The sequence below is a fragment of the Meles meles genome, chromosome X (genome assembly GCF_922984935.1).
Source record: "Meles meles chromosome X, mMelMel3.1 paternal haplotype, whole genome shotgun sequence".
NCBI classification, from domain to species: Eukaryota; Metazoa; Chordata; class Mammalia; order Carnivora; family Mustelidae; genus Meles; species Meles meles.
Window position 1 is genome coordinate 25,548,376 of NC_060087.1, and position 26,691 is coordinate 25,575,066.

Below are 26,691 nucleotides of genomic sequence, written 5' to 3' on the forward strand. Positions count from 1 at the left end.
GCTCAGCAGGGAGCCTCCTCCCCCCCCCACCGCCTACTCATGATCTCTCTCTTTCTGTCAAATAAATAAATAAAATTTTAAAAAATATATAGAAATAAAATAAAATTAAAATAAGCCCAGATTCAAAGAGCTGATTTATAATTTTCATTTGTGTTGAGGAATCCCACACAGTCCCTAACTACAGATGAGGAAGACGTCTCTTCTAATACTTACATTTTGTTAATAATATTTCAAACTAATATCACTAATCAATAGTGTATACAATGATATTTTTCTCAGCATATTTAGAGTCACAGAGCTGATCTTGACTGAGAGAGCCCTCTATGACTGTTGACTATTGGAGAAAAGAGATAGTGGAGGAAGATGGTGCATGATCTGTGGTGCTACCTTGAAGTAGAATATATGGTGACATTTTAATGCTATAATTTATATTTTCTTAAATTATAAAAGCAGTATGTTCACATTGTATAATTTAGGAAAATAAAGACAGATATAAAAAAGACAAGAAGGAAATAACCAAGGGGCACCTGGGTGGCTCAGTCAGTTGGGCAGCTGCCTCAGCTCAGGTCATGATCCCTGCTTTGTCCTGGGATCAGACCCCACGAGACTCCCTGCTCAGTGAGGAGTCTGCTTCTCCCTCCTCCTGTTGTTGTGCTCTCACTTTTTCACTCTCTCTGTCCTCCTCAAATAAAAAAGTAAAATCTTTAAAAAACAAACAAACAAAAAAGAAAGAACCGAGATATGTCAAAAAGTGCTTTAAAGCTTTATCCATGGGGCTCCTGGGTGGCTCAGTCATGGAGTGTCTGCCTTCAGCTCAGGTCATGATCCTGGAGTCCTAGGGTCAAGCCCTGAGTCAGGCTCCCTGCTCAGCGGGAAGCCTGCTTCTCCCTCTCCCACCCCAACCCCGCACCGCCTGTGTTCCCTCTCTCACAGTCTCTCTCTCTCTCTCTCTCTGTCAAATAAATAAATAATCTTAAAAAAAAAATAAATAAAATAAGGCTTTAGCTGTGGAATCTTAAGAGGCTGTTTCCTATTTCAAATGAGAAAGTCAAGAAGCATAAATTTTACTAAGTAGTGGTAGAAAAAAGTACTAATCAAGTAATGTTTCAGAATCACAATTTTCTGCTCATAAGAACTACTTATGTCTAATAACTTTATTAATTTTGTCTTAATTTTTGTTATCACAATCTTTTTACTATGTGGTGCACGTGGTCATGCTAAATTAAAGTACTGTATCAATTAACTTAATCAGATCAATGAGTATTTTCATTAATCTGAGAGAGTGTTTGATTCAGAATGCACATCCAGTCAGCAAAGCTTGCCATTAGGTTTTCATTGCAGGGTATTCCAACAGCCAGCACCAAGGAGTTAAAATGCTGTGAAACATCATCCAGATATGAACAAAAGGCTTTAGTCTTTCCTTTCTCTTGGACTTTGTGAAAATAGCCAGAGTTTTACCTCTTTCAATATTTTATCTGTGTCAACTCTATATAATAAAGAGCATTGTCCACAAGATTCAAGTGTTAAGGGAAAAAGCAAGCTTATTAATATAATGACAAATATAACACTAGTGATATAAATTACTCTGTAAATATGTTAGAGAAAGTATTCATCTTTATGAAATGATATAATTGGTCATTTTTCTATAGACAAGAAGATTCAGTTGTTTTAATTTACTTCTACAACTTTCCACATAGAGAGTTGCTAATATTAGAACATAAATTTTAAAATCGTACTATAATAGTGATGGGCACAAAAATAGACTTCAGAAAATCATATACCTTCTTTAGATAAGAAAGCTGTAAAGATTCTCAGGTGATAACCTTTATTAGATGTTGACAAGTCTCAGATGCTACTTTACAATCCCTTTTATTAAAGACATGTTAAGGGTTATAAACCTTCTAGATCAGTGTCTTATAAGCTTTGCAGAAGGCACTTGTGATTAAAAGCCATGTGAAAAACCCCAATAGCTCACAAAACAGTAACCAGACCAACATTGGCTGTGTGTGCACATTGTAATAAGATACCAGTTTAGTATAAAGGCCAAGAGTAAAAATAACACCATGAGGGAGGATGAAATTATGGAAAGTGAGATTGGGAACCCCAAAAAAGGGGGAAAAATTAAGAAGAATGTCACAGCTTGTCAAGATATTGCATGTTTAAAGTCAATAAAAATACTTTTAAACGTGGCGGGGGGGGGGGGGGGGGTGTCTCCTGAACGTGAGGTTCTATGATCAGGAAAGAAGGATGAAATTTCAAATAGCAGGGTTACTTTCAAGTGACTTTAAAAATTCCAATTGTAGAATGGATTACAAAGGAAGATAAAGATTCTAACGAGAAATAACTTGTCTTTTTCAAGAATGAAAAAAACTGAAAGTAGCAGCTTTGGTCATAGTCTAGAAATGAAAATAATGGTGCATTTTTTCTTAAGTATTGAAAATATCTATGAATGCTGTCAACTTCTGCAACTTCCTGATCACCTCGGCACAGAAAATTCCCTCCCCTTTACAGCTTCAATTGTATAAACTGTTTCTGTGGCATTTCAAACTGCTATCATTTTCTCCTTTTATGGAATGTAGACCAAAAAACCAAGACTCATAGTGTATTTTAGGCTTAGAAGCTTTCTAAAGCATTTTGCTAAGCCACTATGGAGGAAGACAAGCAGAGCAAACCAAACCACTTTATGAAAACACCAGCAGTTACACTGAATACTTTTAATATAATGCTGACTAACAAAACGTGTTCTAGTCAGGAATGAAGAAAACACAAACAGTGGGTTCACTGAATGTTCATTCACGTTTTTTTTTTAAATATTTTATTTATTTATTTGACAGAGAGAGATCACAAGCAGGCAGAGAGGCAGGCAGAGAGAGAGGGAGAGGAGGAAGCAGGCTCCCCGCCAAGCAGAGAGCCCGATGCGGGACTCGATCCCAGGACCCTGGGATCATGACCTGAGCCAAAGGCAGAGGCTTAAACCACTGAGCCACCCAGGCGCCCTCATTCACGTTTTAAATAATAAACATCATGCATGAGCTATCATTATGTCCTACACAAGTCGTGTTTTACAAGCTTATGAAGCTTCCTAAAGAATATTTCATTAACCTTGAAAGCTACATAAACCTAAGAATTATGGTTTATATTTTTAAAACATAAGAAAAGCAGGCTTTGTGCATATCTAAATTATCCCTTTAAGACCTTGAGTGTTAGGAGCACCTGGTGGCACCTGCCTTCAGCTCAGGTCACGGTCTCTGGGTCCTGGGATTGAGCCCCACATCAGGCCCCCTCTCTCTCTGCCTACTTGTGATCTCTGTCTGTCAAGTAAATAAATAAATCTTAAAAAAAAAGACCTTGAGTGTTAAAGGGGCGCCAGGGTGGCTCAGTATCTTACTTTCAATTTTCGCCCGGGTCATGATCTCAGGGTAGTGAGATCCAGCCCTGCATCAGGCTTTATTTATTAATAAATGAATAAATCTTTTTAAAAAATACCTTAAGGGCACCTTGGTGGCTCAGTGGGTTAAAGCCTCTGCCTTCGGCTCAGGTCATGATCCCAGGGTCCTGGAATCAAGTCCGGCATCAGGCTCTCTGCTTGGCAGGAAGCTTGCTTTCTCCTCTCTCTCTCTCTCTCTCTGCCTGCTGCTCTGCCTACTTGTGATCTCTGTCTGTCAAATAAATAAATAAAATCTTCAAATGAATGAATAAATAAATAAATAAATAAATAAATAATACCTTAAGTGTTAGGACACTAGGTTGGGGGGGGGCCTGTTTCACGAAAACAGAGACAGCAAAATGCAATTTGAATTGGAACTTTCACAGCCTACATAAGAAAGAGCAAAACAATCCCCTCCCTTTTTAAGATTTATTTTATTTGAGAGAGAGAGAGATCATACCAAGTGGGAAGGGGACTTCACAGAGGAAGAGGGAGAGAATCTCAAACAGACTCCCCACTAACCACAGAGCCCAACACAGCCTTTAGGAAAGGGAAAAGTAAAGTCCAGGGCATGAGGCTTCATCATAAAGGAGACAACCACACATCACTTCTCCCTGCATCTCATTAGCCCAATCTCAGTCATATGGCCGTATCAACCTGGAAGGCAAGAATGGAAATGTCATCTCTAGCTGGGTAGCCATGGGGGTTATATTACTAAAAGGAAGAGGGATAACAATCACTGGGAGGCACTTAGTGATCTGTACCTTAATAGATATCAGCCAGGGTTTTGAAAAAAATAGACTAATCACATTAAAAATAAATACCCCAAAACAAAGGCAGTGTCAGGACATGGTCTCTTCAAGAGGACAACATCAACCTATAGGTAACAGTTACATTTGAGTAAGCTGTTGGGGACATTTCAATACCCTTCACCACCACCACTAATATCCCTTTCTTCCTCCCCTTTTCATTTTTCTTTCCCTCTCTGTCCTTCTTTTCATATTCATAATCTACAGTCTCCTCTGTTTCCTTTTTGACTATGTCAACTACTTGTGATACTGAGGTGTAAAGAATTTGCTGATCACTGACCACAGAAAAGTGCTTTCTCTATGTTTGTTAATGGCTGATTGAAGTATATGTGGAAGCTGGAAATGGAATAATTTGTTTTAAAAATGTGAGACTGTAGGGGCGCCTGGGTGGCCCAGTGGGTTAAAGCCTCTGCCTTCAGCTCGGGTCATGATCTCAGGGTCCTGGGATCGAGCCCCACATCCGGCTCTCTGCTCAGCGGGGAGCCTGCTTCATCCTCTCTCTTCTGCCTGCCTCTCTGCCTACTTGTGATCTCTGTCAAATAAATAAATAAAAACGTGAGACTGTAGAAGGATGGGAAAGCACGACAAGAGTTAAAAGAAGCCCTGAAGAATTTAGTATAGTGACTGTGTGGTTAATGGAGCAAAAGTAAAAGACTTGTCTAATCAAGATGCAATCCCAAAAATTTGAGATTGATAAAAGGCTCAGCAATAAAAACCTAAAAATGTCTGCATTATGAAAAAAAGAAAGTCTACTTTGTGAATGACTCAAAACAATTTTAGAAATGCACAGAATTATAAGCATGTCTTTGTCAGAAAGCAAACCACAAGTCACTTCTCCTATCTACTCTTCCACTGATGGGCAAAAATGACCCTACTTCCTTGTACACTTAAAATTGCCTAAGATGGCAAAATTTACATTAGGTATAATTTAATTCAATTTTTGAAATATCCAAAAATGGCCCTATCTCCTCTCCTTTATCATCACTAGGAGTTTCTGAATAACCTTTTGGAGCACATCCATTTCCTGGCAGTTGAACATTTTTTCCACTGAGCATTCATCAGCCACCTCCTTCTTTTATCTAGTACTTATCTTCTCAGCACTCGGTTGCAACATCACACTTTCTCACGGGTGAGGTCATCAGAGGGCACCAGATGTTAACTGATGCTTAATGAATTCCTTTCTTCAGCCTGTGTCCACAGATTGTTCTAGATGCCATAAATGTTTGTATTGTGCCAATAGAAGGCAGCCTTCAGGAGCTATAGTTTGAGTCCTTATAAGCATCTGTGAACTATCAAAACCCAGTGCAGTAATAATTTTCCCATTTATACACCCTTTCTTTTCAAATGCATGACATTTTTCTCTCCATTCTGGAGGAGTTTTGCTACTGTCCCTCTTCATCTCATTAGTCTAGGAAGTACCCCATCTATTTTTCCAAATCCCTGTATGTAGCCCTCAGCTTCCAGAAAGTCATCATCTGGTCTAACCAGATGCATGAACTGCAAGTCATCACTTATAAAAAAATTTAAGTCCCATAATAATAGTTATACTAGTAATAGTAATGATTGGTAACATTTTGTGAGCACTCACTTATATGCGTACTATGGATGTATATTAATTAATTTCAAACTATTTGTGGTTACTTAGATCCTCTCATGATCTATTGCCAGCCAAATAAGTTGCTTTGTTCTTAAAAGCTACAGAAATGGGCGCCTGGGTGGCTCAGTGGGTTAGGCCGCTGCCTTCGGCTCAGGTCATGATCTCAGGGTCCTGGGATCGAGTCCCACATCGGGCTCTCTGCTTGGCAGGGAGACTGCTTCCCTCTCTCTCTGCCTGCCTCTCTGTCTACTTGTGGTCTCTCTCTGTCAAATAAATAAATAAATAATCTTTAAAAAAAAAAAAAGCTACAGAAATATGTTGTAAGACAGTATAAAATAAATGTTCATAAAGAAACCTGACACTACAGCTGAAATATGGTTAGCAAATTTAGAAGTGAATGGCTTATTTTTCTGTGATTTTGTTCTTTTAAAATTTGAGCATTGTTACATCTTATAGGAATAACAGTCTCAATTATGATTGTGTTATAATGTACCCCTTGCATTTCTTTCCTTTCTTTTGGAATCCTTAGAGAAATCTCTGATTTCCAAAAAATTGTTTGTGGGTAGATAACTGGAAACTATTATATACCATAGGTCCTAATACTTATTTAGGTAAAATGTCTTGAGGAGGTTCCAAAGGAACTTTCTTTATTTGTGTGTGTGTGTGCATGTGCATGTGCATGTGTGTATGTGGTAGTAGCAGTCAGGGGAAGAGTCTGCATTTCTAAATATAGCTTTCTGGAAGAGGATCCATTCAGTGTAACCAATGACAAAAGTTAAATATGATCTGTAAACTACTTTGCTTTTATCTTTTTTTTTTAAAGATTTTATTTATTTATTTGACAGAGAGAGATTACAAGTAGACAGAGAGGCAGGCAGAGAGAGAGAGAGGGAAGCAGGCTCGCTGCTGAGCAGAGAGCCCGATGCGGGACTTGATCCCAGGACCCTGAGATCATGACCCAAGCCGAAGGCAGCGGCTCAACCCACTGAGCCACCCAGGCGCCCCTACTTTGCTTTTATCTTAAATGGGGAATCTGGCAAAACATTTATCTTTACCATAACCATGCAATATGCATGATTACTGATGCAAATGAAATTAAAATTCCCCTACCATTCAACATCTTATTTAAGAACAAAATGCTCATGAGAGGAGGGTTCAAGATGGTGGCATAGGAAGATCCTGAACTCACCTTCTCCCATGGGTACAACAGATGTACAGCTACACATGAAATAATTTCCTCAAAAAAAGACTAAGAACTATGTAAACAGAGCTTCCCCCACAAAGGATGAGGGCAGCATCAAACAGATAGGAAGAGCAAAGACTAGGTTTCACAAAACAAACAAACAAACAAAAACTCTAGGCACAGCAATGTACAATCAGGAGAGATCTCCAAAATATGGAACTTTTTCCCCGAGAAACAAGGGGTCTGTCCTCTACATCAGGCACCCCAACTTGTAGATCCTGCACAAGAGAGATGAGCCCCCCAAACACATGGCTTTGAAAACCAATGGGGATTACATTCAGGAAAATCGTAGAACTTTAAGGAGTGCGAAATCTGCTCTAAAAGGGCTCACACATAGACTCACCTGCCATGGGACTCAGGCAAAAATACCAGCTTGAAATGTACCTAGTGAAGAAGACCCACTTACTAATATTAAAGTATCTGCCAAAAAGAAACTTAATGGCATTCTCTTAAGAGACAGAGACACTGGCAAATGTCATTTTGGATCACTGGGCATCATGTTTGTGATCTCATTCTAACTTGTTAATGCTGGTGCTACCAAGTGTCATTTTGGAACTCTCCCCACTGACTTGTTAGCACCAAAGGTCATACCCCATTGAGGGCCCAGCCCACCCCTGAATCACTGTCATGTATTACAGCTGGGCTGAGCAAGAGGCCCTTTCACCCCTATACCACAGCCACAGCTCCACCACAGCAGGTGGACACATGCAGCTCACACAGAGGACACCCCTTGAGCCCCTGGCTATTGTGGCCAAGGAGGATAGCACTACATATGACCACTCCTTCAAGACTAGGAGAGGTAGCTGATTTGCGTGATACATAGAAACAAACACAGAGATGCAGGCAAATGAGGAGACAGAGGAATATATTCCAAATAAAAGTTCAAGAAAAGAAATCAAAGAAAAAGACTTAAATGAAACAGAGATAAGCAACCTATCTGATAAAGAGTTCAAAGTAATGGTCATAAAAATGCTCACCAAATTCAGGAGACTGGATGAACACAGAACATGAACAGAGATAGAAAATGTAAAAAAGTACCAAATAGAAGTTACAGAACTGAAGAATGCAATAACTGAATTGAAAAATACACTAGCTGGGTACACCACAGTCTGGATAAAGCAGAAGAATGGATCATCAAGCTGGAAGACAAAGCAGTGTAATTCACTCAGGCAGAGCAGGAAAAACAAAAAAGAATTTTAAAAAGTGAAGATAGCTTAAAGGGACCATTGGAGCAACATCGTGCAAAATATTATTCACGTTTAGGTGTCCCTGAAAGAGAAAAGAGAGAGAAAGGTCCGGAAAAGTTCTTTGAGGAAATAATGGCTGAAAATTTCCCTCATCTGGAGAAGGACAGAGACATCCAGAGAGTTCCAAAAAATGTGAACCCAAAGAAAGCCACAATAAGCCACAGTATAACTAAAATGCTGACATTAAAGAGAGAATTTTAAAAGTGGCAAGAGAACAGATTGTTATGTACAAAGGAAATCCCATAAGGCTATCAGTGGATTTTTCAGCAGAAACTTTGCAGTCCAGAAAAAAAAAGTGACATGAAATATTTCAAGTGCTAAAAGAAAAAAAAAAAAAAAAACTTTCAACCAAGAATTCTCTACCCGGCAAGGTTATTATTCAGAATTAAAAGGGAGATTAAGAGTTTTCCAGATAGAGGCAACTGGTTGGTTGTTAAGAATTGGTTAAATGTCTGACTCTTCATTTCAGCTCAGGTCATGATCTCAGGGTCATGAGATGGGGCCCCATGTTTGGCTCCCTGCTCAATGCAGAGTCTGTGTAAGATCCTCTCTCTCCTCTCTCTCCGCCCCTATTCTCACTCACTCTCTCTCAATAAATAAATAAATAAAGTCAACCTTTAAAAAAAGCATTTTCCAGATAAACAAAATCTAAAGGACTTCATCACCACTAAACTGGTCTTACAAAAAATGTTAAAGGGACAATTTTTTTTTTAAGATTTTTATTTTATTTTATTTTTTGGAGAGAGAGTAAGCCAGAGAGCAAGCTGGAAGAGAGGGAGAAAGAGAAGCAAACTCCCCACCAAGCAGGGAGCCTGATTCTGGACTCGATCCCAGGACCCTGGGACCATGACCTGAGCAGAAGGCAGACACTTAACCATCTGAGCCACCCAGGTACCCTTAAAGGGACTTTTTTAAGCTGAAGAGAAATGGCACTAATTAAGAACAAGAAACAATGCACATGTAAAATTCTCACTGGAAAAGGTAAATATGTAGTATAAATAGTGGGTCAATGACTTATAAAACAAGTATGAGGATTAAAAGACAAAAACAGTAAAAGTAAGACTACAATAATTAGTTCAGGGATGCATAAAATAAAAATACGTGAAAAGTAGGGAGTTAAAAATATAAAGCTTAGAATTTATTCAATTTTAAGTTCTTATCAACTTAAAACTGACCATTATATACATAGGATGTTGTATGTAAATGTCACAGCAACCACAAAGTTAAAACTTATAGTAAAAACACAAAAGAAAATGAGAAAGGAATCAAAGTGTAACACTAAAGAAAGCTCTCACATCACAGGGTAAGAGAAAAGGGGAGAAGAAAGGAACAGAGAGGAACTATAAAAACAGCCAGAAAACAATTAACCAAATGGCAATAAGTACGTACCTATCAGTAATTACTTTTAATGTGAATGATCTGAATTCTCCAATCAAAAGACATGGAGAAGCTAAATGCATTTAAAAAACAAGACCCACCTCTATGCTGCCAACATGAGACTCACTTCAGAAGGACACACACTGACTGAGAGGGAAGAGATGGAAAAAGGTATTTCATACAAATGAAAACAAAAAAGAAGTGTGCTATAGATAACATTCATATCAGACAAATAGACTTTAAAAAAAGATTAAAAATAAACAAGGTTATTACTAATGATAAAGAAGGCCAATCTAACAAGAGAATATAACCTCTATAAATATATGTGCACCCAACATAGGGACACCAAAATATTTAAAGCAATATTAATGTACCTCATGGGAGATACAGACAGCAATACAATAATTGGAGGGGACTTTAACACCCCACTTACGTCATATCATTGGATAGATCATCTAAACAGAAAATCAATGAGGAAACATTGGCTTTAAAGGACACATTAGATCAGATGGACTTAATAGATACAACATTCCATTCAAAGACAGCAGAATATGAAGTCTTCTGAAGTGCACATGGAACATTTTCCAGTGTAGATCACATGTTAGGCCACAAAACAATTCTCAGCAAATTTAAGATTGGGTATCCATCAATGAATGAATGGATAAAGGAGTTATTATGTATATAATAAGTATATATACAGACATATACATATATAATAAAATACTAAACAACTATAAAGATGAATGAGATCTTGCCATTTGCAAGAACATGGATGAACCTTGAGGGTAATATGCTAGGTGAGTTAAATCAGATGGACAAAGGCAAATATTGTATCATTTCACTCATATATGAAATGTAAAAAAGAAAAACAAATGAACAAAGAAAATAATACGCAAACTTAGAGAGACAGAAAATAAATTGGTGGTCATCAGAGGGGTGCTCGCTTCGGCAGCACATATACTAAAATTGGTGGTCATCAGAGGGGAAGGAGGTTGGGGATGGGCTTAATGGGTGAAGGGAATTCATTGCACAGTGATGGGTAGTAACTCGACTTCTGGTGGTGATCACTTTGTAATATATACTGATGTCCAATTATAATGAAAACCTGAAACATATAATGCTATATACCAGTTTTACCTTGATTTTTTAGAGGAATGGTCTTGTGTCTCCTATTGAAGTAGGGGAGGATTCTGATTGGTGGCATTTGGGTCACATATCAACCACTGTAGCCAACTGCTAGCTACAGTAATCTCAATCACTATAACCAAGAAGATAGGGTACTATGATTGCCTGAGGCTTGGGAAAGCAGTTCTCTCAGATGAGGAGGATGGGATTTGGTTTACCAGAAAAAGGGACATTGGGCTAGCAAAAACAAAAACCCACACAGATCACAACTTTATGTATATAAAATATAAACGAATATCTGGTTATGTTCTATGCACCTCCCAGAAAATATGAGAAATTTATTGGCTAAATCTCTTATTCCCCTCCACAGAATTTTCTGTCAATATGGGAGACCTTTAACAGTTCACTCTCAACTAAGTTAGGATATATTAATTTCCCTGGAATCAAGAGGTGTTTTCATGATTAAATGAGAAAATAAATGGTGTTTGACACATGGCAAAGAAAAAAAAAGAAGAAAATGTTCACCATTTCCTAATTCTGAGTAAGATCTCTGGGTGCTGGAGTTTTTTAATCAGAAAAGAAATTTTCTTTTTAATTAAAAAAGAGAGTTTTTTATTTTTCAGTGTTAGAGGGTGTCCTCTAGTGGAGAGAAAGTCTTTGCTCTCAGCAGTATTAGAAGTGGCCAAATGATACCTAATTAGAAAGCTTGCCCTGAATAACAAGTGTCCCTGCTGCCTGTCAGAATCCCCTGGTTGAAGGGAAAACGTATTATTTTTCCTTTAAGGCCCCTTCACACTGGCCTGCTTGAAAGCCTGCCCTATGACAAGCATTGTTCTCATTTTAGATAGCAAATGATTTTTTATGATCAATTTTCAAATGCTTCCTTCTGAACCTGGTAAGATTGAGCTGACAGTGCACCTTTCTACCAAAAAGGCAGCAAAAGCATTTAGTGCATTTTACTGTAGCTTTTACGGATATTAACTTGAGACAGCAAGAAGACCATTATCTTCAGGATTCCAGCCCTGGCTGACTGATATATTTGATGTGCGTGACTCCCTAGACCATAGCTTAAATTTTTCTCTTATTATATGAAGGAAAACAAAGAAACAAAATTGAGAGGAAAATTAAATTAATGTGTCTCTCTCTTCTCTGTAACTTGGGAAATTCTGATGATAATTTCCTTTATTTCTGGCTAAGTGTAGTAAATAGCATTAGCACTATCAATTGGGTATCAGAGATGAGACTGAAGGTGTTTTTTCAATATCTAAATGGAAGAGGAAAAGAAAGAGCTGTGGTGCTTGAGTCTCTGAATCATGTGCTAGAAATGCGTTACCAGAGATTTCATGTTAGTAGTAAATTAGAGACCCAAAGACAGAAAAGATGGAGTTTCTATTGATAACAAGTTAAATAGTCTGAACTTAAACAGAGTAAAGATAAATTTACATTGCCGATTCTTACATTGGAAAAAAGGATAAGGAGAATGTTCATAAAATCCTTCAGTAATCAAAGAAATGTCAGAGTTGTATCATGCGTCGATTCTTTTAATGGCAGTGATAAGCAATGTATTCCTGTTTACAGATAACTTTCAGAAATATATATAATCATGACTTTCATACATGTTAGAGAAATTTTGTTCATATGATATGAAAAAGAAGCCAAGCAGATGTTGTAACCAGTTCAAAGGTAATTCAAAACAGCAGATTATGCAGAATAAAGGAATGTTGAGATGAATTCCAAGTAAAGAAAAAATTGATTTTTCCCTGGTTTGGGGGTGGAAAGGAACTAGGAAAGCAGAGGGGAAATGAAGTCAATTAAATCACTACCTGACTTGAGAGAATTTGCATATCCATTACCAACAATTTACAGAGTTGAAAAATAGCTGAAAGGCAGTGAAGAGCTGGAATCAGATAACTCGGAAAAGTGTACAGTAGATAAATGAGTAGTTTTCCACTGAAGCACAAATTTTTTTCCTACAGTGCTTAGGGAAGAAAATGTATTTCTGTACACAGTCATCCGTGACTCAGTTGTACTTCCTACTTGTCGTCTATACCAGCTACCCCTCTCCCCACCATTGTCATTATTATGAATCCATCTTTCCTCTTCCCTAGCCTCCCTGTCCTCTCTCCCTGCTTGAAGGCCCTGCCTAAATGTTTTTCAATCTTGTTGCTTTTCTGAGCCCCAATTCTACTTTAAACAAAGTCCAAGGTGAAAAGAAATTGTTCCAGACACTTAGCTGTAACCACTCACAAAACAATCACCTGGGAGTGCTTGTTAAAAATGAAAATCCTTATAACCCTCCACAGTTGCTGAGTCAAAATCTGGTGGGGGGTGGGGGTAAGATTTTTGGCAAATGTTTGAAACTCACTGGCTTAACTGAAGTAAGAAAAAATGTAAAATCTGAAGACATATTTGTCTAAATGAAATGATATTATAGAAGATCTGGGAGTATAACATAGAACTTGGCATGAAACTCAGTGGAAATTTACAAAAATAAACAAGGTTAATGGTAGTATTAGGAGCTGCAACACTAATAACTTTTCCTCTAGTTTCTGTTAAAATCTGGATATCATTATTTTCAAGTTGAACATCTGGAATATTACTCTATTAATGACTTTTGTAGGTACTATGTTAAAGGTTCTATATTGCTTTTTGTATTTTTTTTAAAGATTTTATTTATTTATTTGACAGAGAGAGAGATCACAAGTAGGCAGAGAGAGAGGAGGAAGCAGGCTCCCTGCTGAGCAGAGAGCCCAATGCGGGGCTCGATCCCAGGACCCTGAGATCATGACCTGAGCTGAAGGCAGCGGCTTAATCCACTGAGCCACCCAGGCGCCCCTGCTTTTTGTATTTAATTGAAAACATATTCAGTCACACATTAGGTAGCAAATACAATAAAGAAAAATTTATAATTATTCTCTGTTGTCTTAGTTTTCTTTGTATTATTTTCTATTCTACTGAAATTTTACTAACTATATATTCAGATAGTCAATCTTGAACTTGCTTGTAATTTCTAGATTAATTCTAAGAAATTATTTTTCCTCCACAGATTTATAAAATAATAAATTTTCTCCTTTTTATTTGTTTTATAATAATATTTAGCTATTTAATAAACCCCAATTTTTTATTGTGTCATGAAATAAACATTTGTTTCCAGACCATAATTCAATTCTGATAACTCATTGCCCGTCATTAAGTCTGGTACCATTTCTGAGCATTATAATTAATTCCAAAGAGCTGTCTCTGCCAGAGGGACAAAAATCATGTTACTTTTATTGTTGTTTTAAAGTACATTTTGCAATGAACATAGGAGTACAGATATCTCTTCCAGGTAGTGATTTCATTTCCTTTGGGAATATACTCAGAAGAAGGATTGCAGATGATAATTCTGTTTTTGATTTTTTAAGTAGACTCCATACTGTTTTTCCATAATGTCTGTACCAATTTACATTCCCACCAACAGTGTAAAAGAGTTCCCTTTTCTCTCCATCCTTGTCAACATATGTTATTTATTTTTACATATATATATATATATATATATATAAAAAATAGCCATCCTAAAAGCTATGGGGTAATATCTCGTTGTGGTTTTGATTTGCATTTCCCTGATGATTAGGGAATCATAACTATTAGCCATTCACAATAGCCAAGATGTGGAAACAACCTAAGTGCCCATTGATGGATGAATGGATTAAGTAATTGTGAGAGAGTGTGTGTGTGTATATATATATATATATATATATATATATATATACACACACACACCCATATATGTATGTATATATATTCAGTTTTTTTGCTGAATCAGATATATAGTTACATATAGATACAGATATATACTTATATATAGTGGAATTTATTCAGCTTTAAAAAGGATATCCTGGAGCATCTGGGTGGCTCAGTGAGTTGAGCCTCTGCCTTTGGCTCAGGTCATAATCTCAGGGTTCAGGGATGGAGCCCTGAGTCAGGCTCTCAGCTCAGCGGGGAGCCTGTTTCCCCCCTGCCCCGCTCCTTTTTCCTGCCTCTCTGCCTGCTTGTGATCTCTCTCTCTCTCTGTCAAATAAATAAATAAACTCTTAAAAAAAAAAAAGGAGATCCTGCCATTTGCAACCACATGGATCAGCCTGGAAAACATTACACTAAATGAAATAAGCCAGATACAGAAAGAAAAAAACTGCATGATCTCACTTACATGTGGAATCTAAAAAAGCCATGTACATAAAAGGAAAGAGTAGAAAAGTGGTTGCAAAGTTGCCATTATTTAAGAAGAACAAGTCTAGAGATCTAATGCACAGTATGATGACTATAGCTAAAATATTATATATAGTTATATATATAACTATATATATAGTTAAAAATACTACACTGAATGCTGGACATTTGCTAAGAGAGTAGATTCCAGGTGCTGTCATCACAAAAAAATAGAAAAGTAACTGTGAGGGGCACCTGGGTGGCTCAGTCATTAAGTGTCTGTTTTCAACTCGGGTCATGGTCCTGGGGTCCTGGGATCGAGACCTACATCGGACTCCCTGCTCTGTGGGAAGCCTTCTCCCTCTCCTACTCCCCTTGCTGGTATTCCCTCTCTCACTCTCTCTCTCTCTGTGTCAAATAAATAAATAAAATCTTTAAAAGAAAAGAAAAGCAACTGTGAGGAAATGATATGTTAATTAGCCAGACTGTAGTAATCATTTCACTATATGTATGTATATGTGTGTGTACAAAATCATGGTGTTGTACTACTTAAATGTATCCAATTTTTATTTTTAAAAGAATATACAAAAATCAGTACATTTTGTTCTTTGTTTGGCCCATCCACATGCTGTCCCCTGCTACTATATGAAGAAGGCCCGAAAACAAAGAGTCTGATGCTTAACCAACTGAGCCACCCAGGCACTCTGAGAGAACAGTTTTAAAGAGAGTGGTGTTGGGCCCCTGGGTGGCTCAGTGGGTTGAAGCCTCTGCCTTCGGCTCAGGTCATGATCCCAGAGTCCTGGGATCCAGCCCCGCATAGGGCTCTCTGCTCAGCGGGGAGCCTGCTTCCCTTCCTCTCTCTCTGCCTACTTGTGATCTCTGTCTGTCAAATAGATAAATAAATTTAAATAAATAAATAAATAAATAAAGAGAGTGGTGTGCTGTAAAGGTTTAACAATGGTTTCTCCAAGTGTAATTCTGACATCTGAGTGGTTTTGGTACTTTAATTTACATTGCAGATAAGAGTGAGGTATTGGAGATATATGTCAGAACTTTATTTGTTCATCAATGATGTAAGCAAGTTTTTTTGCTGAATCAGATTATAGTTTTTGGATATTAGAGGAATTTTTGTGTTTGTGCTTTTACCCATCTAACAGCTATAGACATGATGCTTTGAAGTTTAATCTAAATTATTAACATTTTCTCCATGTTGTCTTAAGTATAGACAGACAACAAAACAATAAATCATAGGTTGATTTGTACCATTTGGCAACTTATGGGGTAAATACTCCCACCATGGCTGATAGCCAGCTACCAATGTAATGTCTCTAAATGTGCAGTTGGGAAAAGATGTGCAGTGGCAAACTGTTATATAGTATTTCTGCCATACAAAGACTATAGATGAATACTGTAGCAACATAATTGGTTTTGTCTAATACCTTTGTTTTTAATTCAGTATAATTAAGGGGCACCAGGGTGGCACAGTCATTTAAGCATCTGCCTTCAACTCAGGTCATGATCCCAGTGTCCTGGGATGGAGCCAAGTCAGATCCCTGCTCAGCCTGCAGTCTGCTTCTCCCTCTGCTCCTCCCCCTGCTCATGCCCTCTCTCTCTCTCTCAAATAAATAAAATCTTAAAAAAAGAAATACAGTGTAGCTCATTGTGAGTTTCCATCATTTGATTTTTAACAACCTGCTTACAGAATTTCTGAAAACTGTAGTAATTGATTCCTACAAGCTGGTATGAAGCAGCTCCAGCCCGCAAGTGAAATAACATCTGAATGAGGAGACTCTGCATTTGCAATGTTGGAGGCTAGTTTACAAGACAGACTAGGCCTGTTGAGATAGGCTGGAGACATGTAACCTTTAATTAATGAAGCTTTGAAAGAAAGGAATCCAGGGAAAATGCAAGTGCAAGAGATATTAAGCAGGTTATTAATTTCAAAGTATTTATTGAGTTCCAAACACATTTAAGACACTGTAATGGGTCCTAGTAATATGCAAAGGTAAATACACATATAATTTCTGCCTCTGAGGAATAAATACCCTAGATGCTGGGTTAGGCATGCAAACAAACCAGATATTGGAAGGAATATATTATCATAAAATACAGATATGTCCTAAGGGCTATTGGAGGAGAAAAAACAGAATGACTATTTCTAGAAAAGCCAAGTCATACTTTTGGAAGAAATGGAAATGAGAAAAATTTAAAGCAAAGAATATAACGTTAAAAAGCATGAGAATGTGAAATGAATCATGGATGGACTGCTCCTAGAACTCAGATTCTAAAAACTTGTAAATAACTGACATGTCCTGCTTCCTCAACCTAAGGTATAAACACAGTGGTGTCATTTTGAATTTCTTAATTCCTATTTTCCAACTGCCTAATATCCTAAATAAAATCTCCCCATTCTATTTTCCTAATTTTCCTATCTGCCCTTATTAATTTCCATCTGCCCTTATTGGGTGGAAGTACATCATCTCTCCCAAGGTCCCTCCTTGCTCCAGGAATTTCCATCACCTCTCAGTTATTTGACCAGACAGGAAGGGATGATAGTACTTTATTCCTACTTTCAAACATAGATAATACACACTTGGGGTCCAAAGTCACAGTTCCCTGACACTCATGTGATGAGCCATCATTTCTTTTTTTTTTTTTTTTAAGATTTTATTTATTTGACAGAGGAATCACAAGTAGGCAGAAAGGCAGGCAGAGAGAGAGGGGGAAGCAGACTCCCCGCCGAGCAGAGAGCCCGATGAGGGGCTCGATCCCAGGACCCTGAGATCATGACCTGAGCCAAAGACAGAGGCTTAACCCACTGAGCCACACAAGCACCCTAGCCATCACTTCTAAAAAGAACAGTACTTACTGGGTGGACACAGCTTTCCTCCCCAACACTTAGGCACTTGGGTAGGCTCATGTGTGAGCTGGACTTCACCTGGCACTCTCAGGACTGACTTCACTGGCTTCTACTGTCCTTTCCTGTGAGCATAGCTGTGCTTAAGAAGGAGCGTGGTCTCCTTTTGTGCAGCCACACAAGTAGGTATAATTGAGAGAAACCACACTATTCACAGAACAGAGGTCTGCTCACGTTGACTTTCCATTCTGATTGCATTGAGAAGCAGCTGGCAATGCCCCAGTCTGCCTCTCTCTCTCTCTGTCTCTCTCTCTGTCTTCCCCCTACACACATACTGATGCATGTAAATTAAAAAAATAAAAAGTATATGTTTCTACCTTATCAGGCTTTCTATTTAATCTCCACTTTGGAAGGTTTCCTGTCATATTGATAAAGAACATAGTGATCTATAGTCACTGCTTTCACCTTTTAAGAAATTATGTGGAAATAATCCAAGCTTTGCAACGACTGTTCCTTATGTGATCCTGAATATTGTAACCTTCTAAATCCTTCTTTCTTCCCTCTGATCCAATCCCAGTTTTGCAAATACAGTATGAGTGATTTCCTTAGAATTCAGATGTGATTATGTCTGTCTCCTACTTGAAACGTTTCTCCAGCTTACCCCGCCTTTAAATGGAAGGCCCAACTTTTCAACATGGCCCCATGGAAGGATAGGGCTGCCAATGCTCTGGTCTAGTCAGTGCTCTTTTCTCTCCCTAATCCAATCCCCATCCCCACATACACTTGAGCTTCAGCCCTTCGGAAGTTATTTATTTCCTCCAAAGTTCCTTGGCATTCTTTCACTCATGCTATTTTCTCTCAGCCTGGAGTGCTTTTCTGTTTTTCCTTCCACCCTCTTTTATTCCTTCCATGAATTCCACTATTTGACCCACAGCAAGCCCAGGCCAAGTCTGGTTAGATTTCCCCTAGGTATCCCTATAACACTGCAGATACCTCCAGTACTGGAGCTCTCAAGGCAAGGTAGGTAGTGAAAGATCAGGTGAGCAAAGATGACTGAGAAAGCAATTCATTCCTCACGTGGATGCAGTAGCCATTTCCTAAGTGTGGCAGCACAAAGCTTGCAAATGAGAGACATGAAGAATTAGGTATGGAAAAATCACTTGATCTGGGAAGGTGGGATCGTGACAGGAGAGACAAATTCTGATCTCACTGAGAGATTCAATTCACCTCTCTGCTAACTAATATCAAGCTGAGTTGCTAATGGCATGATCATTATTTATAAACCTCCATATTTAGTAAAACTGTAATGGGAAATTAGGCAATTTCTGGAGATTTCTATGTATGAGTTCCAGTCACTAACTCCTATCTAAAAACTAAAACTTGGGGCACCTGGGTGGCTCAGTGGGTTAAGCCTCTGCCTTTGGCTCAGGTCATGATCTCAGGGTCCTGGGATCTAGTCCCACAACAGGCTCTCTGCTCGGCGGGGAGCATGCTTCCTCCTCTCTCTCTGCCTGCCTCTCTGTCTACTTGTGATCTCTGTCTCTCAAACAAATAAATTAAAAAATCTTAAATTAAAAAAAAAAATTTAAATGTTAAAAAAAAACCCTAAAACTTGATCTCTTGAAAGACAGATTATGTAAATTATTGATATACATACAAATTGAAAACTCTGTAATATATGTTGATTCTGTTGACATGTGATGTTAATCATCACACCAGGTAGTATTTTGAGATTTACTGTTGAATACATGACTACCTTGACTCTGTAACAGGTAGTTCAGCTGCATAAAAGCTGGCCCTCTTATAAAAAGGCAGAAGCAAAGAATGTTAGATTTTAAATTGTTCTGTAACATTGGGTTGACACTTCCCATAGAAACCCACAGTTCATTTCCAGTCAATAAGATTGACCTTCAATTATCTATTTTGTAACCTACTTGAAGCTCCATTTTGCCTCTTATAAGCTTGTAGACGTTTTTTGGATTTTCTCGTCACTAATGATGACTATTGTATATAGGTTCAAAATCCATGAGGTATCACTTACTTGGAGAATATGCAGACATAAACAGAGATAAAAGGAGAAAGCTCTAGCACGTCATCTTAGAAATATTAGATAAGCAAGAGTTTATTTACAAATCGTTCTTATACAATGGACATAGTTAAGATAATGATATTAATTTTATCCAATAAAAATGTTCTTATTGTAGAACTTCGAGAATAGAATTTATTTTTTTAAGTTTTTATTTGAATTCCGGTTAGTTTATACACAATGTTAAAGTAGTTTCAGGTGTACAATGTAGTGATTCAGCACCTCCAGACATCACCCAGTGCTCACCACAAGTGCCCTCCTTAGTCCCCATCACCTGTTTCACCCATCCCGTCATCCACCTCCCTTCTGGGAACCAGCAGTGTGTTCTCTAGAGTTAAGAGTCTGTTTCTTGGTTTGCCTCTCTCTTTTTCCCCCCATGATTGTTTGTTTCCTTTCTTAAATTCCACGTATGAGTGAAATCATATGGTATTTGTATTTCTCTGACAGACTTATTTTGCTTAACATAATACTCTAACTCCATCCATGTGATTGCAATGACAGGCTGTCACTCTTTAAAGTTGAGTAATATTCTGTTTTTTATATATGCTGCATGTCCTTTATCCATTCATCAGTCAGTGAAAACACTGGGGTGCATATATCCCTTTGAGTTAATATTTCATATTCTTTGGGTAAATACCTAGTATTTGCAGTGCAATTGCTGGTATTTCTATTTTTAACTTTCTGAGGAACCTCCATACTGTTTTCTAGAGTGACTATATCAGTTTGCGTTCCCACCAGCAGTACAAGAGCGTTACCCTTTCTCCACATCCATGCCTCCTGTTTCTTGTGTTGTGGATTTTAGCCATTCTGACAAGTGTGAGGTGATATTTCATTGTAGTTGTGATTTCTATTTCCCTGATGATCAGTGATGTTGAGCATCTTTTCATGTGTCTGTTGGCCATCTACATGTCTTCTTTGGAGAAATGGCTGTTCATCTCTACTGTCCATTTTTTATTGGATTATTTTGGGGGGAGTATTGAGTTTTGTAAGTTCTTTATATATTTTGGACATAACTTTTTATCAGATATGTCATTTGCAAGTAGGTATACTCATGCCGTCACTCATAAGCACAATTTCAGGAGATGTCCACTATTAACTCAGAACTTAGCTCTGAGGTTTCCAGTCTTTAGGACTCTCTTTTGCACTTTTTTTTTTTTTAAAGATTTTATTTATTTATTTGACAGAGGGAGATCACAAGTAGACAGAGAGGCAGGCAGAGAGAGAGAGAGGGAAGCAGGCTCGCCGCTGAGCAGAGAGCCCAATGCGGGACTCGATCCCAGGACCCTGAGATCATGACCTGAGCTGAAGGCAGCGGCTTAACCCACTGAGCCACCCAGGCGCCCTCTCTTTTGCACTTTAAGGTCATTTAGTTGTCAGTGTCCTTTAGAATCTTCTCAAGAATCTATGAAATTGAGAAAATCTGCTTGCTTCAGATGCAAACAAAGGTGTCACTGGGGCTCAGTTTTCAGCCCCTCTTATAGTACCTGAGGGGAAGGAAAACTTCTTCCTCTACCACTCAAAAAGTCTTCCTGCTGGACTAGGAATTGGTATGAGACAGATTTACAGGAGAAAAAATACCCAGTTTTATTATGTGCTCATGGAGGCCCAGTAATGAAATTGATTCCTAACGAAATGACCAAAGCAGGTAGTTTTTATACTTTTTAGACAAAGATCCAATAAATATGTGAGAAATTGACAGGACAAAGAAAACTTAACTCTGAAAACTTCAAATAAAAACTAGTAAGGAATTCTAAGCAGATTTGGGCTGCAGTTGAACATTGGTAAAAAGTCAACGAGGGTTTGTCTTACAGCTCTAAACTCTGTCTCTGGCGATAAGGGTGTCTTCTTTACTTTCTGGTACAGGGAAAGGACCTTTCACTTGGGAGATTCATTTTGTGCTTTCACCAACACAGAGGAAGGTCTGAATGTCTTTCTTGTATGGGCTGTGTCTTAAGTAATTTTTATTTAAAATAATCAGTATGCCAATGTGGCCCATCTTGGGACAACTCACTCTTGGCACTCTACATACCCTAAGAGTTTCTTTGCCCCATTCCAAGCTGGAGTAGGCCCTTATGGCTCCCCATCTTGTTGCCCATTTTCTGACTCCACTTGGAGGCACCAGGATCTTAAAGCTTCTATGTACAGGAATATTTCAGTTCTCTAATGCCAGCCAAGGCTTGGGGGAACCAAGTATTCGCAAAATGGTCTAATCTGTCCAGAAATAGACCTTACTTTCACAGGTATTAAATTCACTTCTGCCTTTTAGTCAGGGACTTCCACGTACCTTATTAAGTAATCAAGCAATCTGTCTTCATCATTTCAGTGGTTTCTCCTGAGTAGCATGTTAAAAGAAACTAATCTCCACAGTAGCATCATTGATTTTACATCTAATAAAAATCCCAAGTATTTACTCTCATGAGTTCTTCGTTTGTTTTTTAAAATGTACATTTCTACCTGAGCATATGTTGGTTTCCTTAATTAGAACATTACTCCATATACAGCAAAAACGTTTTAATAAAATTTTTAGGTGCTCCTGGATTTATAGTTCTTTCTCTTTCACATCCAAAGATTCTGTTTCCTTTCCATTTCCTGCATTAAGGACTGAGAAACACCTTCTAACTGCCCTGTGAAATCTTGTCATTACTAACATTCTGTACCCTCTGATGCCATACATTGAGAAGGGCACAACACCTCTGTGGTATCATTCCCAATAATTCATAAGTTAAATCTAATCACATAAAAACATGAGGCAAGCATAACTGGAAGAACCTTCTCTAAAATAGCTGACCAGTTTTCTTCAAAATCGTACAAGTAACTCCCATTTCATTAAACAAGCTGTCAAAAGCACATATTCTGTAAATTTGACAAAGATTAAAAATAGCTGAAAAAACATTTTAGGTAAATGTTTCATTAAATCAATGAGGTGATTAAAATGTTACCTGCCAGTTTGCCTAAAAGAAGAATGTACAAATAGTTTTATAACACATTTCCATCACTTCTCTCTGCAGGCGACTCAGCTAATCTAACCTGCAGAGCTTTCTTTGGGTACAGTGGAGATGTCAGTCCTTTAATTTACTGGATGAAAGGAGAGAAGTTTATTGAAGATCTGGATGAAAATCGAGTTTGGGAAAGTGACATTAGGTAAAAATAATTTTTTCTTTTAACTAGAACAGTCAAATTTAACATTTGCTCTGTTAGTGAACAGAAAGTGAGCTAAAGGAAAATAAAGGGGTTTTCCTTGTTTGGGAGGGGTTACTATTATAATTAAAATATCTGAACATTGAATCGCCAAGAGGCAAAACAAAAACACCGCGGAGACTGACTGTAGAACTGCAAAACATGAATGCCATTTGCAAAGAACTTAAGGGAAATAGAAAAGAGTTTTTCACTAAGAAATAAACTGAATATGAGACAGACCAAAATGCCATCAAATGTGGAAAATGTGATATTGTGCCTTTTGTTTATGAGCTCTTTTTTAGAAAATTGTCAAGAAGAAATATTAACAAGGTACTAGAACTCAACCACAGTCTCCTTCATTTCCTTTTATGTGTTTTTACATATTTGAGCCATCAAGTAGACCATAAAGCACTTGATAGGAATGATAAAGGATACACAAAATGTTTTCATTGTCTTTTTTAGACCTACTTTAAGGTCTAAATATTAATATAGTGGGAATGATAAAGAATAACCATTAAAAAATACCATCTATTTTGAGGGCGTAATGTTTAAACCTCTTTTAAAAAAACTTATTTATTCATTTGCTTTTAAGTATTGAGGTATTCAATTGTAACTAAACTTATGCTTAGACATAGATACTCATCTTTAATCATAGTATAAGTAAGCAAGCATTATAAATAATAATTAAGTTATAACTGAATCAAAATGCTGATCGTGTATACACATTCACCGATCCGAAGGTCACATCTTCTGGGTATATATGAGCATTTAAGCTAAGGTTCCTCTTCCTAAATATGAGGACTTTTAAAACCTGATCAAAGGCGTCAGTGAAAAAGTTTTGCAATACAAATAAAAAACATATACAACTGTCATATAAGGTTCTTTCTATTGGGATCTTCTTCCTGGCAACAAATACACAAGAATATTGCACTCCAGTTGGGTTCGGAAATACCTAGATGGACAATTCTCCAATATGTGCTAAAATGTTCCTGTACCATTTTTCACATTTATAAGCTCACTATTATCCTTTAACCACATACCTTAAGATGTTAAAGTTAAAAGAGAACAATAAACTTCCTAACTTTTCCCCTCTTTTTGTGGGTGCTGAAGAAAGGGTCTAGAAAGGCATATTTCTTTAATTCTATGTTAGGAAGGATGGTGCAATATGAGTTACCAACAGATGAGAGGGTGGAGGTGGAAACCTTCCACGCAGGGAAAGGGAGCCTCACTTGGAGGTTTTCCCTTCACTCTAAAAGATTACAAGAACCTTTGACAGTGAGGTTAGTGTTTACCATTCATTTTAATGTTAGAATTAAGCACCTCCTCAGAATATTTAGTCTACGGGCTTATGATTTCATGATTCTTTTAAAATAAGCAATTGATTTGTATCGTTTAAAAAAAGAAAAAAAGCCAGGCTAGAGCTTTCAAGTGATATGTCAAAACAGCTCCGAAATCTTCTATTTTTCTTTAAAAACAAAACTAAACTAAACCAAACTGATCTATATAATTAGTCTCCCAGCCTAAGACATTAGAATTCCTTCTCTCACCGTTACTACATCATATTTCTTAAAAGGAAAGCAGTTTGTAAACCTTTCTTCAAGGTCTTTCTCACCTCTTTATTATGACAGTGTGATTGTCCTGCTAAGAGATATAATTAACTGCAACTTCATTAGCGTCTCCAAAAACAAGCTTCCTCATTAGAAATGAAGAGGAGAAGTGCATAATATAATTTAATTACGATAGCATCAACCCGTAGCCAAATTTAAAGCACAGATGCTGTAGGTATTTTCACCTCAGATTCAGATTCATCTAAATTGTTTTTCTCTTTCACGTCTGTGTATGTTTGTGTGGGGTTTTTTGTTTCGTTTTGCTTTATGTTTTAGAATTCTCAAGGAGCATCTCGGGGAACAGGAAGTTTCCATCTCATTAATTGTGGACTCTGTAGAAGAAGGTGACTTGGGAAATTACTCCTGTTACGTTGAAAATGGAAATGGACGTCGGCACGCCAGTGTTCTCCTTCACAAACGGGGTGAGTGTCACCTTCTAAGCTTGAGTAGTCCTGAACCTGTAATGGGAGGGAAAGAATTGGGAACTAAAAAAATATTGTGCTTTTCCACATCAGTTTACCCTAAACGAAATAAGCACAATAGCATTAGGGCCATCGCAATGGATAACACAGTGGATGCGGGACTAGCTCAGGCTGGACAATCAAATATGGATCCCTTGTTGGGCTTTACCCCAAATCTTGGGGTTGGCATCTCACATCCCTAAGCTTCAGTTTCCTGATAATAGCCAATGGGGAAACAATGGTGGCAACTCTCTAGTGTGTTCTAAGGATGAAAGAAGACAAGAAATGTAAAGAGCTTGGCACAGAACTTGTACGCAGGAGAAAAGAAGTTAAATGCTATTTATCATTGTTGGAAATTAACAAACCAATCAAAAATGATGGGAAACTTTAAGTCAAAGATTGTGTTCTTTATTCAAGGGTTCTTCCTTTAGTGTTAAGAATTATGTCTGAGAGATTCCCCATTGCAGTACTTCTTGACAGTTTTTTCTGCCTTGGATAACTTTAGCATGTGTAGTATCTTCCCAAGATTAACAGTAATTAATTGATTAGTCATTAACAAACTATCACTCAGTTATTATTCATTAGTGATAATTCAGGGAAGATAGATTTTGGTTGAGTACTATATCTGCTGCACTAAAATCTGATTCCACAGCAACCCCAACACAGTAGGCACAGGGTTAATATATGTATAAATATATATTGAATTTGTTCAAATTGGAGACTATTAAAAAACAAAATTCGACTGAGTAAATTTGTAGATCTAATTGGCTTTATTAAATGACTCATGAACAGGGCAGCTCTGAGCAGTAGCTCAAAATGGAAGGTTTTTATAGGAAGGGAGATGGTGCAAGAAATTATTAACGAAAGAAAGAAAGGATTGGTTCAAGCCTGGACATTTCCTTTGGGGGCTGAGTACAGGGAAAGGCAGGAGGTTTTGTTGTTATTGTTGTTGTTGTTTTATCATGCAGATGAAGTCACTGGTGCGGACAGGGGAAATTTCAGATTGACTTTTAAAAGCTCACACCCCTGGGGCGCCTGGGTGGCTCAGTGGGTTAAGGCCTCTGCTTTGGCTCAGGTCATGATCTCAGGGTCCTGGGATCAAGCCCCACATCGGGCTCCCTGCCCCCCCCCCCCCCGCCAAATAAGTAAATAAAATCTTTAAAAACTAAATAAATAAATAAATAAATAAAAGGTCACACTCCTGAGATAGGTCAAAACTGTAATTAAGTCTTAGTTCGCTATTGGAGAGGGGAGGCAAATGATTCCATTTTCGGCTTGTTTTGTGTGTGTGTGTTTTTTTTAATAAAACAGTTGTGAACTTGGAGCTGTGCCTTCACTGCAGAAATTTTTCATGTGCGATACAAAAGAAAAGTAGTTTTTTTCCTGCATTATGCTAAGTGAAAAGTTTCCAGCTTTGGCAACAAGTATACTTGGCATTCTCTTACTCAGCAAATTTATAATGATTTTAATTTCAAAGCACAAGTTTAATC

General features: G+C 37.7%; 1 protein-coding gene across 1 annotated transcript in view; it reads left to right on the forward strand.

Moving 5' to 3' along the window:
- IL1RAPL1 (interleukin 1 receptor accessory protein like 1) overlaps positions 1-26,691 on the forward strand; it is a 1,490,530-nt gene that overhangs the window by 1,409,930 nt on the left and 53,909 nt on the right. The window contains exons 7-8 of the mRNA XM_045995419.1: positions 22,965-23,097; positions 25,017-25,162. Of these exons, the coding sequence (XP_045851375.1) occupies positions 22,965-23,097; positions 25,017-25,162 (279 nt within the window). The remainder of the gene's footprint in view (positions 1-22,964; positions 23,098-25,016; positions 25,163-26,691) is intronic.